Genomic DNA, 20,659 nt, shown 5'->3' with positions numbered 1-20,659 from the left:
CTTCGCCTGGTTCCGCCAGGTCTGTCCCGCGTGCATCTCCCCAGCGTGCCTGGCCTCCAAGGCTGCAGTGGATGGCGCTGCCCCCACACCCCAGCCACCTCTCTCTGGCTCCACTGACCCTGCACAGTAGTTCTTCCCGTCCCCACAGGGAACTCTTCCAGGCCTCAGGAATGTATTTTAAAATACCCAAAGTAAAACAGCCTTCTTGAAAGTGGTCCCTCTTTATGTTTTTTTAAGTGCACCAAAATGCCACCTTTTACCCTCCCCACTGTATCACGGTGATGCATTTCTCCTTCCCCCACCCCTTCAAAGCAGGCTGGATGGGAGCAGGCCCAGGGGGAGTTCCTCCCACCTGAAAAGGCTCAGACTGGTGTGTGTGTGTGTGTGTGTGTGTGTGTGTGTGTGTGTGTGTGTGTGTGTTGGGAGTTGGGGGGAGGGTTTCTGTCACAGGCAGCTCTTGGTAAGGCCAACCAATCTCACCCAGGAATTTTTTCTCCTCTGGAGTCTACCACTAACCCTCCGTGTCCAATACAGTATCCTCCAGCCATATGTGGCTGTTTAAATTAATTAAAATGAATAAAACTTAAAATCCCAGATTCTGGATTAATACAGGAAACCTCTTCTTCTGTAACATTGGTAACTAATTCTAACTGAAAATGCTAACAGGAGAAACTAACCTGCCCACAGCCAAGTCAGGTTGACAGTTGGGGACCCCTAACCATCATACTCTTCTAAACCCAAAGCTGCCTTGTAGGTTTGCCCCACCTTCTTCCTGCCCATCAGGCTGACTTGGTTTGCCTCTCCCTCTGGTGTACAGATTTTAAATCACGTGACTTCTGCTAAAAATACAGGAGAGAAAAGCTGCCCACCCCAGCTCCAGAGCACACATACACCTGCTTTTGTCTGTCACTTTTCACTCAAAAAATATTATATTTTAATTACTGCCCCTCCACCAACCTGACACAAGACTGCTCCTTAGCAAATGCTTGTGGAAAGGAAGTGAACTCATCAACCAAAGCTCAAGGAACTGAAGAACCAGCCCCAAATCTGGGGAAAGTAGAGGTGGTTCTCAGGCACAGTTGGGAGGGAAAGCTCTGAGCCTAGGGAAGGTCCAGCCCTTCAGGGGTTGGGAGGAAGAGTGGGTTGCAGAGAATCCCCAAAGGAAAAGCTACTCTGTGAGCACCCTGAGGCAGGAAGTCAGGGCTGCGTGGGGTGAGGTTGGAGAGATTGGGGGTAGGGGAATTTGGCCTCAGAGATGGTGAGCATGGCTGGCCCTCAGGCCTTGCTCCTGGATCGCCCAGTCTGCATTTGCAGGCCCAGGTGAGGGAGGCCACAGGCCCAGGCACCCAGCTCCCACCTCTCCTACTCTGCCTTCCCTCCTGGCCCAGGATTGGGTGCACCCTCCCTGGCTCCTGGGGCTCTGATCAAGGAGCTGCGAGGCCCCAGCTGGAGTGGTGAAGGCCCAAAGAGGGAGATCAGGAGAAGAAAAGAGGGGTCAAAGCCGCTCCCCGGAGCTCCCTGTGCCCCAGGAGTGTGCATTTATTGAGCACCTACTATGCCTCAGGCACCGCGACAAGCAATGCAGTGGCCTGAGATGGTCCAGTCCTCACCATGAGTCAGTCCTTGACCAGTGTCCCTAGTTACAGATTAGAGAGGCGGGTGGCTTGTCCTTGTTCACCCAGAACCAGGACCCCCACCTGGGTCCATCTGACCCACGAACTCTGCCTGTCGCCACTGGGCCCCCAGCCTCCATCCCCACAGGCACTCCATTTGGTTCAATCAACTTTTATTAGGATTTCAGCACTACAGCGACAGGCAGGTCAGACCTGGAGAAAGAAACCCAGGTGGGGAGAGCTTGATGGTGGTGTCCTCCCTGAAGGACAGGAGGTGAGGGAGGTTGCAAGGATGGGTCAAGGGTGAGCAGGAGGGCAAAGGTCGCTTCAGAAGATTCTTACTGAGAAGGGGAAAATCAAATTGGCTTCTACATGAGGCCAATCTCCTCCCGGACCCTGTGGGGCTCCCTAGACCTAGATGAGGCTCTTGAAGACCTGCCCCACAGAGGAGAAGAAACGCTTCAACTCTCCCGAGATGGCCTCAACCGCACTGCGCAAGGCCTGTAGGCCGGCAGTCCCCTTCTGCCGCAGGCAGGCAAGCGCAACAAAAAACTTCCGCTTCAGCTTCTGCAGTCATTCTCAGAACTGCCTCAGCGCTATGTCCGGAAAGCTCTTTCCCGGCTTCTGGTCCCCTGAATTGTCAGAGCCAGAGGGCCTCTCCGGGTCTCCTGGATTGTCAGTACCAGAGGGCTTCCGGATTCTACAACGGAATTCCTGCTGCACTTCACCAAGCACGGGGGTGAACTCCTGCAGGGATGGGAGGCTGTTCAGGGACCCCCCCCCCCAGCGGGGATGCAGCCCCAGGTCCTGACCCTGGCTGAGGCCTCCAAGCCTTTGTGAGAGTCTGGGACACAGAAGCCCGCAAATGGAAACTGTCTGCTTTCCTGCCAACAGCTCCATGGACACCAGGACTTTTCCCAGAGGCGGGAATTCCCTCAATTCCCCTCAAGGCATAAACCACCATGGTGAGGTGTACCTGCCTGTTGGCATACTGGCCTCTGAGCCGAGCACCAGGCCCACGGGGCTCATCATTGTGAATTCAGGGCGGGGCTCTGGCCACTGTGTGCTGGACGGGGAGGCCAGTGCCAGCAAGGCTGCACCTCCCGAGCTCTCAGGGGCCATCCCTCCAACCCCCACTCAGGGGAGCTATGTGCACACATGGCAGTGCCAACGGCGAGAGAGAGTAAGGTGGAGGGGAAGCAAGGGGCTGTGACAGTGGTTCATACTCACCGGTACATTGTTGTGAACTTCAGCATCCACAGCTTCAAGCAGGTTCTCACTGAGTTGGTCCTGGGGAGAGGAAGTGTGGAGGCTGCACACCTGCCCCTGCCGCTGAGGTCTGTGGTCCTCACTGTGGCCTCCTATGCATCCAGATGGGTCCAAAGGGAGACAGCAACCCAGATAACCTGGCTGATCCAACCCTGGGGGCTACTCTTTGGGGGACGGGCAAGGCCCAAACTCACGTCCAGCTTTGCTAGGACTGACTCGACCTGCTGGGAAAACAACGCTCCGTTTAAAATCCCCCCACCCACTCTCACTTTCAGTCTCAAACCCCAAGCCCCAGCTTGTTCTCATCTGTGGCCCCTCACCGCAAGGTGAGGGTTCAGCCCATGTGCCTGGGGACCAGGCATCTGGCATCCCTGCCCTGCCATCAATTGCCCTCTGACTTGGACACCTCCTTCAGCATCCCTGGGCCTCTGTATCCCCCACCTGTGCACTCACCTGCCACACAGGTAGGAATTTTGTCCAGTGTAAAGACTGGGTGCTGAGCTTTCACCTTCATCATCACCATCATCAGAAACCACCCACCACACTTAAACTGGGGAGGCAAGGGGAGTAGGGGCGCACTGACCCACCTGTGTTTCTGCTTGGGGTTGACTTTGGAGGTCATCACAGAAGTCGTCCACACACTCATGCTGTGAAGAGAGACAGAGTTGGGACAAAGAGGCCTGGTCCTTCTCCCTCCTGCGTCTCAGGTGGGCCAGGACATTCTCAGCTTCACCCAGCAGAACCCAGGCCTCCTGCATCCCCCAACCATACATGGGGAAGAGGTTCTTGCCATTTTGGCCCTCAGAGAAGCAATGTTATCTGGGACTCCCTGTGGAGGTAACAGTGACACTCAGGCTTATGTGACCTTGCCAACTCCCCCAGACCTGTTACACACACACACACACACACACACACACACACACACACACACACAAGTAGAACCATTGCCACTGAGTGTGCAGGGTCAACCTGGTTCCCAGATCCCTGGCCCTCCGTGGTCCTGGTGAGAGCTGAACAGGGAGGAATTGGCACTGTCCTCTCCTGTCTGAGGCTCTACCTGACCGCTGACCCTGCAGGCCCCCGGGCCCCAGCACCTCCCCGCCAGACACTTGGCTCCACCATGGAGGTGGGAGGTGCCCCACAGACCCTCACAAGACTCCACATTATGGTCCCAATCTGGCGCTGTCCACACTGCCTTCCGGCCCCTGGGTGGTCAGTGCCACTCACAGCGTGTGCAAGGCACCTGTCTGCACACTTTGTGTCACCAGGGGCACCACCCTGTCAGCCCAGTGTTACACACAACGGGGCAAAAAAACACCTTGGGGGCCAGTGGGAACAATCTCCTGTCCCTCTAACTGAGCCTGACCACTCAGCCCTGGGTCATCCCACAAAGACCACTCCCCGATCCCTGTGTTGCGTGGCCCAGAGCTCCCTGGTCTGGTCACCCTCAGAATTGAGGTGGGGGGAGTGGTGTGGTGGGGGAAGGGGGGAAGGCACCCCAAAGGGAAAGAATAGACAGTGAGGCCAGGCACCTGAGAAGAATATTTTTAAGTTTCTCGGAAAGCACTGCCCAGCCTCAACCCCTGGGTTTCCGGGGTGTAGACAGGGTCCAAGGGGATGGCTGATTCCTCTTACACTGCAGACCCTCCATTTCCAGCTCCCCCATGAGCATGTCCAGTCTAATTCCTAAAGTGACACCCTTGTCCCATAACTCCTCTGTGCTCCTGCACACACAGACACGCACACAGAGCTGCCCCCCATAACTGACCTCCCAGACAGGAATACTGGCCCACAACAGGACTTGCTCCATAAAGGAAAGGGCTCAGAGCAAAAGAAAACTGTAGGGTCCTTTGTCCACAATTATGCAGGATTTCAGGACGGTGACAGCAGGGCATTCAAACAGGGTCATTGTGAGACTGGGCCCTGTTGATGGCACAGGTCACATGCCTTTGACCCTCTGCTTCCCCGGTGGCTCCCCCAGGGCCCAGGGAGGGTGGGACAGAGGCAGGTGCATGTGGACCAATCAGCAGGGGTAGGGGCTGAGCTGGTGGGGGTGGGGGACACGGGGGAAATGAGACTCCAGGGCCCAATCTCCCCCCCATCACTCGCTCTCACTCACTTTGGAGAAGCACATGGTGGCTCCGGGTTCTGCTGCTGTGACCTAGTGGGAGGAACAGGTGTGAGGAAAAGGATTTCAGAGAAGCAGCCTGTCCCGCCACCCTGGAAAGTCCTCTGGCTACAGATCAGCCCCCTCCCCCAACTTTTGCTTCTCCTGAGCCAGTGACCTTGAGCTCCTCCAGCCAGAGCCCCAGCTGAGCTGTCTGCTGACCCCTGAGATCCACTGATTTAAGAGCAGAAGAGAGAGGGGCGGGGGAGGGTGGAGCCACCCTGGGGCAGGATGCAGGGTCAGCTGTGTGTGTTTGCGTGTGTGTGACAGAAACAGAGACAGAGAGGGGAAGAGACAGAAGAAAGGAAAGACGAGGCGACAGAGGTCTGAGGGGCCTGGACTGAGGAGGGCATTTCCCTTACACTCAGGGTCCCTGGCTGTCGCCCCTCCACCCTGAGCTGGGATGGGACTCTCTGAGCCCAGCATGGGCCTCACCCCTGACCCATCAGCTCAAGAGAGGGGAGGGGCAGAGGGAAAGTCCAGACTTGAGACAGCAGGCTGAAGAATCTTCTGGAGCTCTGGAGAAGGACGTCACCCAGCTGCGGGTTAAGATATGGGGGATGCCCCTGAGCCCTCTGGGAGCCCCTCAATCCAGAGCCACCACGGCAGGGCTCTCCCTGGCCCTATCTCTCACAGCCTGGCCTGCCTCCCAGCTGCAGCCACAGCTCCTCACAGCCCAGCACGGCCATGGCCTTGCTGACTGTATTAGTGACCCAGAGCTGCCCTAACAAACTGCCACAGACCGGTGTCTAAACAGCACAAATTTATTCTCTCCCGGTGGAGCCTAGAAGTTGAAATCAAGGTGTCTGCAGGCTTGGTTCCTCTGAGAGCCCTGAGGGAAGGATGTGTTCCAGACCTCTCTCCTAGGCGTGCAGACAGCCATCTCCATGTTTACATGGCATCGTCCCTAGACATGTATCTGTCTCCTAATTCCCCATTTCTATAAGGTCACCAGTCATACTGGATTAGGGCATACACTAAGGACTTTTTTTTTTTTTTTAAGGACTTCATTTTAACTTTATTCCCTCTGTAATGACCCATCTCCAGATAAGGTTGCATTCTGAGGTAGTGGCGGTTAGAACTTCACCATATGAATTTGGGGAAGCAAACTACAAACTGTAATATCCTTGAAGAAGAACAGGGTTCCTTAGGGGCCACTCGTGTGAGCCCAAGAGGGACAGACCTACAAGTCCCACTCCTTGGTGAAAGCGTCACTTGGGTTCACTGGACTCCAGCTAACATCCCCTGACCCTTAGGAGCCCATTCAATTGTCTGAAAACCCCTTTCCCCACCCAGGAAGTCCAGATCTTCCCTGAGCCATCTTTGAATTCCAGGGTGAGAGGGAGAGAAGGGAGCAGCTCCTGCTTCAGCTGCAAGTCGTATTTCTGGTTTCATCTCTGGAAACCTGGCTCCCTGAGACGTGACACTCTGCCCCCCATGTCTGTCTCATGAAGGCCACCATCTGAAGGCATTTTGTGTTTCATCATGGACTGAGCCATTTTCTTTAGAGCCTTAGTGAGATATAATTCACATACCATACAATTCACCCAGGAAAGTGCCCAATTCAATGCACAGAACTGCTCAACCATCACTACCACAATCAATTTCAGAGCATTTTCATCACCTCAAAAAGCCATTCTGGGGGTCTATCCTGGCGGTCCAGTGGTTAGGACACCTTGCTTCCACTGCAGGGGCATGGGTTCCATCCCTGGTCGGATCCCCTCATGCCACGCTGCTCAGCCAGCAGCCAGAAACAAAAAAAAAAGCCATTCTGCACCCCTAAGCCATCATCCTCCAGTGCCCGTTACCAGGCAACCACTAATCTACTTTCTGTCTCTGTAGATTTGCCTATTCTCGACATTTCATATAAACGGACTCATACAGTATGTGACCATTTGTATCTGGCTTCTTTCACTCGGTATAGTGTTTTCAGTTCCTCCATGTGGCAGCGTGTACCAGGACTTCATTCTTTTTTATGGCTGCACAACATTCCACAGTAAGGATAGACCACATTTTGTTTCTCCATTCATCCACTGATGGACTTTTGGGTTGTTTCCACCTTCTGGCTATTATGAATAATGTTGCTATGAACATTCATGTACAAGTTTCTGTGTGGACATGCTTTTTCTCATGAATTCCACCTAGGAGTAGAATGGCTGGGTCATACAGTAACTATGTTTTTAACTTTTTGAGGTACCACCAGACTATTTTCCAAAATGACAAATCATTCAACATTCCCAGCAGTAATGTATGAAACTTCCACACATCCTTATCAACACTTACTATTATGTCTTTTTTTTTTTTTGCGGTACGCGGGCCTCTCACTGTTGCGGCCTCTCCCGTTGCGGAGCACAGGCTCCGGATGCTCAGGCTCAGCGGCCATGGCTCACGGGCCCAGCCGCTCCACGGCATGTGGGATCTTCCCAGACCGGGGCACGAACCCGTGTCCCCTGCATCGGCAGGCGGACTCTCAACCACTGCGCCACCAGGGAGCCCCCTATGTCTTTTTGATTCTAGGCATCCTAGTGGGTGTGAAGTGGTATCTCACTCTGATTTTTATTTTCATTTCCCTGATGATTAAGGACGTTGAGCATCTTTTCATGTGCTTATGGGCCATTTGTACGTCTTCCTTGGAGAAATGTATACACTGATCCTTTGCCCATTTTTATTTTTTATTTTATTTAATGATTTTTTAAATAGTAGGTTTTATGTTTTTAAATTAAATATTTATTTATTTGGCTGCTCCGGGTCTTGCGGCATGAGGGATCTTTGTTGCAACATGCGGAATCTCTAGTTGAGGCATGCTTGTGGGATCTAGTTCCCTGACTAGGGATTGAACCAGGGCCCCTTGCATTGGGAGCATGGAGTCTTAGCCACTGGACCACCAGGGAAGTCCCTTTGCCCATTTTTAAATTTATTTATTTATTTTTTATTTTTGGCTGTGTTGGGTCGTTTCTGTGCGAGGGCTTTCTCCAGTTGCGGCGAGCAGGGGCCACTCTTCATTGTGGTGCGCGGGCCTCTCACTGTCGCGGCCTCTCCCGTTGCGGAGCACAGGCTCCAGACGCGCAGGCTCAGTAGTTGTGGCTCATGGGCTTAGTTGCTCTACGGCATGTGGGATCTTCCCAGACCAGGTCTCGAACCTGTGTCCCCTGGATTGGCAGGCGGATTCTCAACCACTGCACCACCAGGGAAGCCCCATTTGCCCATTTTTAAATTGAGTTATTTGTCTTTTTATTGTTGTCAGGGTAGTGTATATATATTGGATAAAAGTCCCTTATCAGATATATCATTTGCAAAAAATTTTCCCCCGGGCTTCCCTAGTGGCGCAGTGGTTGAGAGTCCGCCTGCCGATGCAGGGAATACGGGTTTGTGCCCTGGTCCGGGAAGATCCCACATGCCGCGGAGCGGCTGGGCCCATGAGCCATGGCCGCTGAGCCTGCGCGTACGGAGCCTGTGCTCCGCAACGGGAGAGGCCACAACAATGAGAGGCCCGCGTATCACAAAAAAAAAAAAAAAAAAAAAAAAATTCCCCATTCTTTTCACTTTTTTTTTTTTTAAGAATTTATTGTACGTGAAATAAAACACATGTCGCATACCCTTTACCATCACCATTTTAAGTGCACGTTTCTGAGGCATCAGATATATTCACCTTCTCGTGGAGCCATCACCACCATCCCTAGAACTTCTCATCTTGTAAAACCAAAATTCCGCAACCATGAAATTCTCACTCCCCATCCCCTCCCACTGCCCCTGGCAACAACATCCACTTCGGTCCCTGAGTTGTTGACTCCAGAGACCCCATTGGGTGGAATCCTGCAGTGTTTGCTGCAGGGTCATTTTGGAAGAGCTGACTTGCAGTCTGAAGCTCTGCCTGTTTGGACCTAAAGAATCTGCATTTAGGGAGAGAGTGTATGAAGAAGGGGGTATACAAGGGACAAGGGTGTCTGGGGTGACTTTTCACTTTTCTGATGGTCTCCTTTGAAACACAAAAGTTTTACATTTTTATTATGGGACTGTACTGTTCTTTAAATAATATAATTCAATTTAATGTGGCATTTTTGTGTAGCAGACTTAATGAAGTCTTAAAGGCTGCAGAAGAAGTTTCCATTGTAGCAGTGAAAGCAGCCTCAAATTTCACATGGGACATCCCTCCTCTGGGCTCCCTTCAACCAACTTTTGGGTTCCTCCTCCCATTCATTCTCATCCACCCTGTCTCCCATCAATGCTGGACTCCAACCTCTTCTGCAAATCAGAGTGATTTGGGTCTGTCAAGTTTCTGCCACCGAACTTCACCCCAGCTCCATCAGTGCTCAGAAGAAACGAAGGGCTTTCTCTCCCGTCATTTTTATTGTCCTCCTGGTGGGGCTGACAAGCTCTTCAAATACAAGTTTCCTCCTCCTCATACTTCACAAGGATCCTAACAGAGGCCCAGATGGCTTTCTGGTGGCCTTGAATTTTCAGGTTCCAGGCTGGTTGAAGACACCTGGCTGTCGCCCTCCTACTGGTCTCCTGCTCGTGACCGAGGTGGGCAACATCCCCACTGGCCTCAGCTCTGGGCAGCACTGTGGGGCCGCTGAAGCTGGGTACCAACCAAAGAAGTGGCTGCTAAGTGACTCCACACATGGGGGGTGGACCTCTCTCAACCAAGGCCATCAGCTGGGCTTTGTAGACAACAGGAAGGGGTTGGCCCCTGGGAGAGAGAACATGGCAGAGACACAGAAAAGCCACAAGGCAGAGACACAGAGATGACAGCTGCTGGCCCAGCTCCCTTGCCCAGCAGGGCCACCCCCACCCCCACCCCAGCTTGTTCAAATGCAGATTCATGGCCCCAGCCCCAGAGTGAGCATTCAGAGCGAGGGCATGGAATCTGCATTTTTAAGTTTAGTGGGTCATTCTGTTGTGTAATATTCCAAAAGCATAGTTGCAGAGGCACTGATTTAGATCCTGAATTCTGTGGATAGTGGGCAGGGGGGAGGTTGCAGTGGGGTCAATGAGATGGCCCAGGTTCCACTCACTCATCACGCAGGAAAGCTGAGGAGCCAGTGACCCTGGACTAAGAAGGGACCAGTCCACTGTCTTTCCACCAGCATTGAGCTGATGGAGCCAAGCAGTTCAGAAGGAGGTGGTAGAGGCTCAGGTGTGGAGGTGGGGAGAGGCGTTTTAGGGACAGGATGGTGTCCTATTGAACGTAGGCATTTCTGGTACCAGCGTGGTGACTAGAAAGAAGGTCCACCCAGAACTTGGGACACTGGTGCTCAGGGGTGGTCTCAGGGCTGGGTTTGGGGTCCCCACCAATATGGCTTGACTGGGACTTCATGGACGCAGGGCAGGGTGAGAAACGTCAGAGCAGCAGGTGGAGAGCCAGCCTGGGGTTCAGCGTCCGGGGCAGGCCTGTCCTGTAAAGACCTGAACAGCTTGGGACAGCTGCTGTTGTCAGGCGGGTCCAAGGCTGCAGGGAGTCAGCCGGCTGAGCTCCGGGAAAGGCTAGGTATTCCGGGAAAATAAGAGTCCTGCGGGGTCGAAGCCAGGCCGGAGTCTGGGTTGCCAGGGGAGGGGAAGGAGAGAACTAGGAGGCCAAACACGTGGGGCATTCAGTGCCAGGGCTAGTCCTGTCACCACCTCTTGGCCTTCCCAGGGCTTAACTCCACCCGCATCCGCCCAGGTGCATCCTCGCTGAGCTCCGCCTCCGGGGACAGAGGGCCCGCGGTGGGAGATCTGGTCCCTTCCATGTGGCGGGCGGTCCCCCCTCAGCGGGAGGCGAAGCCCGCCACCAGCAGGGGCAGAAGGGGCAGCAGGGGGGCCACGGACGGCCGCCCTGCCGCCTGACTGATCTCGCACTGACAGTCGCAGGCTCCTGGCTTAAGGGTCGCTTTGGGGGGTCTGGGGGCGGAGCAGTCCAGAAACTTAGGGCCCATTGGTTGGGGGGAGTCCTGCTCGGCTTTGACGCTACCCTTGGGGAAGCGCCAGTAGTGGGCGCCCTTGAAGAAGTAGGTGTCACCTGAAGGGAGGGAGCAGATGCTTCAGGGGCTGGTCCAGGCCTGCCCCTCCCCCCGTGTAGCTTCTCTCCCCAGGGCTCTCCAAAACCCCGGGACGTCCTCTAGCTCCCCATCCCTCGGCCTCTCCCCGCGGGCGCTCTCTCCCACCTGTGTTGCTGACGGTGACGTCGTCGGGGGCGTGCGGTGCCCCCTCCCAGAGGCTCAGGTCGCGCGGGTAGCCGGGGTCCGGGCGCGCTGCGGCCTCGTCGTACCGCCAGTACCGCCTGCCCCGGATCAGGTAGGTCTTCCCGTTCAGCGGCCAAGAAAACACGGCGTCCACCTCCTCTCCCGCGGGCAGCCCCAGCTCCGTGAGCGGCCGCGCGGCGCCCTCCAGCTGCCGGTCCTGGAACACCCAGAACTGCGGACCTGAGTGGGTGGGGGGGAGGGGCAGGTGAGCGGCGCTGCGCACGCCCGGAGCCAGCCACGCCTCGAGCCCCACTCACCGCTGAAGAGAAGGATCCGGCCGTCCGGATGCCGGGCGTAGGCGGCCTGGATGACCTTCACCTGGGCCGGCAGCCCCTCCCAGAAGCGATGGAGCCGGGCGGGCCGGGGGGACACCAGCTGTCCCGAGGGCTGGAGGCGCCAGAACCACGGGCCTACGGGGGAAGAAGGGGTGGGCATGTGGGCGTGAGATGAGACGGCAGGAGGTCTCCTCCCCACCCCCCACCCCGCAGTGTGTGGCTCGAACACAGCGCTAGGTTTCCCCTCCCACCGCAGGTTGGGCAGGTCCATCTGAAAATCAAGGCTGCAGTGGCTCTTGGGTGACCGGCTGATCCAGGGCTTTCCCCTTTTTAGCACTGAAAGTCCCGCATCCCTGCGAACCTCATAGCCCCGGCGGGCGGGTCACTCTAAGTGGGTAGGAAGCCAACTATATGGGGTCGGGGAGGTCCGAAGTCACTTACCTTTGAAGAAGAAAGTTTCGCCTCGGATGTTGGCGATGGCGTCAAAATGGCCATCACATCGATCAGGAACGGGTTGGGAGGGGCTGGGAAGGAAAAGAGAGGTGAACAGAGAGGGTTGGGGGGGCCCTCTCCTTTTACTTAACCTGGACGGCATCCTACAAGGCAGGGACTCTTACCTGCCCATCTCGTGTAGGAGGACCCTGAGGTTAGGGAGCTCACCCAAGGCCTCACAGCAGAAGAGATACTCACCGGTCCGGGGGCAGGGCAGGGGGCGGGGGAGGAGGAGCCAGGGGTTTCCTTGTGGGCTTGTCAAGTGGGGTTTGGGCTGCTTTCCCTGTGGAGAAACCGTTAGAGAGCGGTGAGTCCCCTGACCCTGCTGCAGAGGCTACCCGGCGAGCGCCCCATCGCTCCTTGTACCGTAGAGCTGTTGCAGGCCTTCGAGGTCGTCCTGGGACAGGCGGTACTCGGTGGGGTTGCCCACCGGGCCCTGGTAAAAGGGCCTCATGATGGAGTTGGCCGCTGAGGAGTGGCCCAGGCCCAAGGCGTGGCCAAACTCATGAACAGCCACGGCAAACAGGTCCGTCCCTTCGCCATCTGGGGAGGGAGGGAGAATGGGCTGGAGCTGTGCCCCACCCCCACCCCTAGCACCCCCAGGCCCCGGGGAATGGGGCCTTCTGCTGGGCAGAAACAACCAGGAGACCCTCACAGGTGGCCATGGCCTCCTCTACCCGGACACCCGCCCCCACCCCCCCAGCCATTTTATCCTTCCTCTCTGCATTCACTTATTTGGTAAATGTTCTTGAGTAGCCTTGTTTGGCCGTGCTAGATACTGGAGTGCCAGTCTGAAAAGAGCCACAGAGCAGGTTGGGGGAAGAGCAGGAGGAAACAGTGTGAATAGAGGAAGGAGCAGCTTTACACTGACGAAGCCCCTTCCCCCAAGAAGGCAACATACAGAAACATTCTGGGGGAATCAGGAAACTTAGGGTGTGTGCAGTTCTCTTAAGGGAGCTCCAGCCCTTGGAGTACCCTTCTCACAGCTCCAGTCTGTTGGCAGAGGCCCGCCACCCCTCCAAACCCTTCCCACTCCCACCCATGGGGAATGTTGGTCAGACTCCATGGCCCCACTCCCACCCCATGGTCTGCCGTCCCGGCTTCACCTCCCGCCCCAGTGCCCACAACCCCTCAGTCCTCTATTTTCCCTCCCCCATCTCCCTCTCCCACAGCCTCCACCCCCACCCCCACCTCCCTGGGGTCCTCGCCTTCCCTCCCCACCACTGCAGACTTCATCCCTCTCAGAACACAAAGCTCTAGCACGGACTCTCCAACCACAGCCTGCTAGCCCTGGCGCCCAGCCTCTCTGACCACAGAAGCCTCTTCCTTGGGGGGACAGCCCAGGTGCCAGGACCGAGCCTCTCCACACTCCCAGCTGCTGGCCAAACCCCAGCGCCTCATCGATTCCTGAGCCAGTGAGAGGCCAAGGAGGGACAGAGACAGCAAGAGAGGCAAGCAGCCCCGCCTGGAGGTACGGATTTCCCCAGATGTTGATCTACTTCATGGAAATCTCTAACTAGAGTGAGCAGTGCTGCATGTGGGTTTATTGGAAGTAACCTGGTGAACTGAAAAGCAAATTTCTCTCCACCCCTCAAGGCCACTAGGCGAGAATCTAAGGATGAAATGAGTGAGTCATAAGCAGAGTAGCAAACACTTGTCCCCATTTACTTTTCACAAACCTCTACCTCCTATCCCCATTTTACAAGTGAGGAAACTGAGGCACAGAGAGATCAAGTTAAATGACAGAGCTGGTACCCTGGCTGTGCTGTCCTGCAGCTCAGCAATGATTTCAGATGTCTTGGTCAAACTCGTAAGTACTGATGAATTCCCATGTTGACTGTGGATTTTCTCACTGCACTGAGTGCTTTTTCTAAGAAATTGGAGGACAGGACGTTTGGTGTCTTAATTGGGTAGATCTTTTTCATATCTCACCACTCCCCCCCACCCCGCCTTGCCTCTCCTTTGGCCGCACCCCTTTCTTGCAACCTTCTCACGCTATTCAGCTGGGGAAATTACACAACCATGCAGATCCAGCCACATGAGACTCCCGGTGCCCATCTCTGGGGGTCCTCAGCACCTCCTCGCATCCTTGCCCACAGCCTCAGTGGGCAGCTCCTTTGCTCTCTCCACTCAGCTTCAATTCCAGACTCATAGCCCCTTCAGCCCGCTACCCAGCCCCAGCCCCAGCTCCCAACTCTTAGATGACAAATGCTGACAAATGCATTTCCTATTTCATCAAGACAGGCCGCTGGTGTAATCTGTAACTTCCTGTGCATCGGGCACAGCGCTTCATCTCCCCCAGCTCACCTCCTGCCTCTTGCAGTGCCCTGGGCAGAGGTCCTTGCCTCGCTCACCTCCTCCAGGACAAGGACAATGCCCCACCCATCCGTTCATCACTGCATTCATACGTGCATGCATCCAGCTGTCCATCCATCCATCCGTGTGTCCGTTCATCCATCCATTTATCCATCCATTAATCCATGATCCATGTACCCATCCCCCACCCCTTTCTTTCTATTGGCTCATCCACTGTCCCTGAGTGCTCAAGACTCCCTCATCCTAAGACACCCCCTGGACCTGTCTGCCCCCCATCCACATCCCTTCTCCCTCCCCAACAAGTTCTCTGGTCAGTGGTCTGAACTCAGCCTTCAATTCCTCAGCTCCTCTCACGCCTCTGTGGTCTAGATTCTCCCGCCACCCACCAAGCCTGTGGGCACTAAGGTCACTTTGTCCCCAGAGGGCCAGATCCAGGCATAAATAACTTACTGGATGATTTGCTGCCCTGCTCACTCCTGTCCACTTCCTCCTTTGCTTTTGTTCTTGGTCACCTTTCAGCCTGTTTTTTTTTGTGTGTGTGTGGTACGCGGGCCTCTCAGTGTTGTGGCCTCTCCCATTATGGAGCACAGGCTCCGGACGCACAGGCTCAGCGGCCATGGCTCACAGGCCCAGCCGCTCCGCGGGGACACGAATCCGTGTCCCCTGCGTCGGCAGGCAGACTCTCAACCACTGCGCCACCAGGGAAGCCCTCAGCCTGGTTTTTCTCCATTTCCTTTCATTCCTCCTTCCCTGCCACCCTCCTCTTAATTGTGGGACGCCCCACAGCTCTGAACTTGATCGTCACATTCTACATTCTCCTGGAACCTTACCCCCAAGTACTGCCAACTCTCAAATCTGCCACCAGACCCAGCTCATAGCAGCTGGCAGTGAACAGCCTGTTCTGTGCTGAGAGCTGTAGGTGAATTATTCGTCTAATCTGCAAGCCCATGGGACCAGCACATACTATTATTATCCCCACTTCTCAGATGAAGAAACTGAGCACATTGAGGTCAAGTAACTGATACACGCAGCAGGCAGAAGAACCCTGGCTCGAGTTCCACTTCAACCCGGAGATCTTAAATGCTGCATTACACAGCCTCCCTATGGTGGATTTGTCTATCTATGTGATCTGCACCTCACCCAAATCCTCTACAGAGCCTGTGTGCCCATCCTCCGGCCACCCCCTCCCCCAGGAAATGGCTCTCCCTCCTGGCCCAGCCTCCCCTTCCCTGAGCAGTCTGCAGCCAGTGGCTGATCGATGTGGGGAGCGGGGGGCTGGAAGAGCTGGGCCCCCTTCCTCCAGGCAGAACCAGCCCTGTGGCATTATTTATGCTCCAGTGTTCCCTGTGGGGTCAGGCTCCTGTCCAGCTGAGACCACATCCTTGCTTAGCTTCTTTCCCCAGTCCTCTCCTGCTTCCCTTTCCCCTGAGAACATGCCCCCGAAAACTGCTTGCACAAGAATTTTCCTCTCAAGCTCCAGTTCTGGGGAACCTGACCTAAGTTGGAGGAATCCAAATTCTAGTGCAAGATACCCAACCACTAATGCACCACCTGCACTGACCAGCCAACCAGCACTGCAGGCACACGTCCCAACCTGAACTCACCCCTGCCTTCCCGAGTCTGCTCCTCCTCCTCCCCCACTTCCCACCTGCATTAACAGGACACCATCCTCCAGGGGCCTTGAGCCAGAAACCTGGCTGGTACCCAACCATCCTCACCCCCCTTCACCCCGAGAACCCAGTCAGATCCCAATCTTTGCCCATCCTGACTAGACTCCCCTCAGAGCTGCCCACTGCCCTCTGCCCCCACTCCCATCCCCTCCACCATCTCTCACCTGGACCCCAAGATAGCTTCCTGCCTCCCTGTCCCTATCTTGCCCCCAACGGCAGCCAGTGGTATTTCTAGAATGCAAAACCTTCCACAGTTCCCACTGCCTTCAGAATCCTATCATCCAGACCCCACCATGTGCTGTCCAAGACCCCTCGTGATGTGAGACCTGCCCTCCAGCCTCTGTAGTCCCCTCCCAACACCATATTTTTGCCTTCCAGCCCCAAATGTCCCAGGCCATTTCTCCCCCCAGTGCTCCCACCCCTGACTCCCCTGGCCTCAGAGAGCTCACTGGCTTGTGCTTTCTTATGTGTCCCCTCTCCCACACCCCCACCCCACCCCTGCCCTGCATACGCCGGGAGAGTGGAACCTCGGGCACTAGTTGGTACTCAGTATATATGTGTGGAACAAACAAAGTCACCACTTCCAGGAAGTCCCCGGCACTCAAGAGCTTTGGATCAGCCTTCCTTTGAGCACTCCCAGGCTTGAGGACATCCTCTGTTGTGATTCCCCGTGGTTTTGTCACCATGTGTAGCAATTGCCAGTTACTCTTCTGACTCAGCTGCTGGCAGAGCTGTGTTTTTGCCCCTTTAAGTCCTCAGCCCTACCTTGGAGCTGAGCATCTAACAGGACTCTGTGATGGGCAATTTTCTGTGTTAACTCGGCCAGACTATGGCGCCCCGGTGCTTGATCAAACACCAGTCTAGATATTGTTGTGGAGGTTATTTTATAGACATGGATAACGTCTATATTCAATTGACAGTAAGTAGAGCAGATCACCCTCCATAGCGTGGGTGGGCCTCGTCTAATCAGTTGAAGGCATTAAGAACAAAAACTGAGCTTTCCTGGAGAAGAAGGAATTCTGCCTCAAAGACTGCAATGTAGAAATCCTGCCTGGGTTTCCAGCTGGCTTGTTCTGCAAATACCGGACTCAGAAGTGCACCACCAAGTCACCTGAATTTCCAGCTTGCAGGCCTGCCCTACAGATTTTGGGCTTACCAGCCTCTGCAATCCTATGAGCCAATTCCTTAAAATAAATCACTTTCTACACATACATACACACACACACACACACACACACACACACATCCAACTGGTTCTATTTCTCTGGAGAAGCCCAACTGATACAGCCTCCATAAATAAAGGTAATTTAAACTTAATTCTTAAGAACAGACAGATCTGGGGAGAGGATCTCTCAGAAGAGGGGAGAGTGTACCTTTTGACCCAAAAGTCCAGATCTCCTCATCATCGAAGTGAGTGTCCCCAGAGATGGAGTGCTCCCCAGGGAAGAAGGCATGGGCGAGGGTGCCCCCCTGCCCGTCGAAGGGGTAACTGTCCTGGTGATAGGCCCGGGCAAAGTCGATAAGGATATCAGGCTCCATCGGGTCCTGAGAACCCACTTCCTGGAATTCAAGGCCTGACTCAACACCCCAGGTGGTCAAGGCATGGTGCATGAGGGTCCGCACTGTCTCCTGGCTCAGCACTGAGCCCTGGGGGAAGGAGTTTACCCTGGAAAGAGGAGGGGCGAGTGAGGGGGGCTGAGGAGAGAGAAGGCAGCCACTCACTCGAAGCTGGGTCAGGCAGGCCCAGGGTGGGAGAGGGCGCCAGGACCTACCTCCACGTCAGGGTTCGCTTCTTCCACACGGTGCCACTCAGAGCATACCGGCGGCGCCGCCTGACCAGCCCCGCCGCCCCCAGCACATCAGGCAGGGAGCAGCGGGGCTTATGCATGGTGGCCACTGTCACAGGGTCTGGGGGAGAGGTTGTGGCAGAGGGGGGTCACCAGTAGGCACAAGCTCACTTTCTCCATGGGGAAACTGAGTCTCATAGTGCTTCAAACACTTGCCCAATAAGGCCCCACATCTTCGATTGGAACCCAGGCCATCTAATTCTGGAAGCCAGCTCATACCAGACTATGACACTGCCCTTCTGGGTAGTATCACTCTCTGCACGGCCCTGCATGGACTCAAGAGTCTCAGGCCAGGATCTGGGCATCCTGCTTCCCTGAGCCCTGGCCGCTGGCCTCTAGAGAAAGGAACCCTGGGGGTGCAGTGAGAACTACTCTCTTGGAGGCTGGAACCCCTGGGAGGTTGCCCATACCTCACACGCTAGCTCCCAAGTCCCCATCACATCCAGATAAAGTTGAAAGTCCTCAGGCCAGCTGGGTCTCTGGTCTGTGGCAAGCCCCTCCTAGGTCAGATCTCCTGGAATCCCCTTTACCAGCTTGGCTCCATCCCCAGCCGTCCCCTCACTCCAAGTGAAGGTTGAGGTGAAAAAGAGCAATTGAGGGCTTCCCTGGTGGCGCAGTGATTGAGAGTCCGCCTGCCGATGCAGGTGACACGGGTTCATGCCCCGGTCCGGGAAGATCCCACATGCCGCAGAGCGGATAGGCCCGTGAGCCATGGCCGCTGAGCCTGTGCATCCGGAGCCTGTGCTCCGCAACGGGAGAGGCCACAACAGTGAGAGGCCCGCGTACCGCAAAAAAAAAAAAAAAAAAAGAGCAATTGAGCACATCCTGTTGCCCAAAGGGTCCTACCTCCCCTCGTAGCTGGACAGGACCCCTCCACCTCTCTCTTCCTTTCATTTAACCCAACAGACGAGCCTCTCAGCTCTACCTCCAAAATATACACCCTGGATTCAGCTGCGTCTCATCACATCATTGCCTGAACACTACGTGCCTCCTTCCTGTTCTGGGTGCTCCCCACCCTCCATTCTCCAGCAGTAAGCAGAGGAAGCTTAAAATTGCAAATCACACACACACACAAAAATTGCAAATCACATCAAGTTGCCACTCTCCCTCAAACCCGCTCAGGGTTTCTTATCACACTTGAAATCAAACCGAAACACCTTTCACGGCCCCTGATCAGGTTCTTGTTTAGCTCATCAGTCCTCCTTTCATTACAGGCATGCAAGCCAGTGTCTGCCACAGGGCCTTTGCACTTGCCTGTGACACTCTTTTCCCACATCTTCCCATGGCTGTTTCCTCCTCTTTGTGTCCTATGAATTCTTCAAGTCATATGAGCTCCTCCCAACTCATATGACATCTTTCAGAGAGGCCTGCCCTGCCCAGACCAGCTCCCTGAATACCATTAGCATTTTATTTTCATCAGAATGCTCACCACTATCTGAAATTAGTTTGCATATTTCTGTTCTTGATCTGTGTGTGTCTCCCTCTAGAATGTTAGCTCCGAGAGAGCAGGGACCTCATTTACCTTGTTCACTATACCAGCAGAGCCTGAAATGACCTCACATGTCATTTATCAAGAAGAGATTCCTGATAATTACTGAAAGAGGAATATCTTAGAACCTCCGAGTTGGGACCTGAGGTCAGCATTTCATAACGCCCATGATTCAGATACACGGGAGGTTTAGAAACTGCGGTTGGTTGGGTGGGCAACAACGGTCAGGCTGGGTGCGGAGGCTGGGCTGGGGGAGGGAGGATGGGGGCCACATACCCAGGACGCCTGTCTCTGGCAGACCCGCAAACCTCTGCATGACCTTGATCGCATCCCGCAGCTTTGCAGGGCTCTGCAGCTGGGCCTGGGCAGGGTGAGGTGGCGGCAGGTAGCCATAGCGGGTCAGCCAGTCCTAGACCAGAGGAGGGAACAGGGGAAGCAGGAAAGGTCGAAGAGATGGGACTTTCCCTTCCCACCACCATCCTGGAAGCCCCACCTCTCACCAGACATGGATAGTCCAGAGTCCTCAGCCTCGGGTACTGGCCTGCTCCCCATCTCAAGGTACAGGCCCTCCAGCCCTGGGCTTGCCCTTGTTCATCTGTTCCCAAGAGTCCCCACCTCCCGACCATAACCCCTTTCCAGATTTCCAAATTCGGGCCCCGAACCTCCTGACGGATCCAATAATTCGGGTCCCCTGTCTCCATCCCCGGTCACTCTTTGGACATTTGAACCGCCCCCAGCTTCCTCTGAACCCGAGAGTTCAGGCCCCGGCTTCCCTCTCCCAGACCCCTGCAGGTTCAGGAGCCCGCGAACCCCGGCACTCACCACGCCCAGGCTCACGTCCTGCGCGGAGGGCTCCCGGGCGCGCGCGGGCTGCGGCAGCAGCGGGAGCAACAGCGCCAGGAGCCGGAGCATGGCGCGGTCCTGCCCTGGCAGCCGGCGGAGCTCGAGGGGACCTGACCCACGCCGCCCTGGGGATCCGGGGGTGGAGATCAGGGGCCCAGATTGGTTCAGGGGACCCGGCGCGGGATACGAGGAGTGGGCGAGGGGATGGGGGGCCGCTCGGGGATCCGGGACCCTGGGAGCACGATCCGGGGGGCACAGGGGCGTCCAGCGGAGGGCCGGCAGAGTTGAGAGGGTGCGGGAAGGGGGTGGAAGCTCGGGCTCCGGGTCCGCGACGGCCGCCTCTCGGGGATGCGGGCCGGTCCTGTCCGCGCCGACGGCCCCTCCTCCGGACTGGAGCGGCGGGCCCGGCGGGGAGGGGCGGGTCAGGCGCAACCCACTAGGCGAAGACGGCGCAGCA

At 55.7% G+C, this 20,659-nt stretch overlaps 1 protein-coding gene across 1 annotated transcript; it reads right to left on the bottom strand.

Annotated features, from left to right (window-relative positions):
• Nucleotides 1-10,796: 10,796 nt before the first annotated feature.
• On the bottom strand, nucleotides 10,797-20,271 carry MMP25 (matrix metallopeptidase 25). Its single transcript, XM_060033011.1, has 10 exons — nucleotides 20,182-20,271; nucleotides 19,636-19,768; nucleotides 17,796-17,931; nucleotides 17,397-17,689; nucleotides 12,404-12,580; nucleotides 12,236-12,320; nucleotides 11,987-12,069; nucleotides 11,528-11,680; nucleotides 11,193-11,450; nucleotides 10,797-11,047 (listed from the first exon to the last, which is right to left on the bottom strand). The coding sequence occupies exons 1-10, from the start codon at nucleotides 20,269-20,271 to the stop codon at nucleotides 10,797-10,799; spliced, it is 1,659 nt and encodes a 552-aa protein (XP_059888994.1).
• Between the last annotated feature and the right edge of the window lie 388 nt (nucleotides 20,272-20,659).

Source organism: Delphinus delphis, chromosome 15, assembly GCF_949987515.2.
Source record: "Delphinus delphis chromosome 15, mDelDel1.2, whole genome shotgun sequence".
Lineage (NCBI taxonomy): Eukaryota > Metazoa > Chordata > Mammalia > Artiodactyla > Delphinidae > Delphinus > Delphinus delphis.
This window is presented reverse-complemented; position numbering and strand designations above follow the sequence as displayed.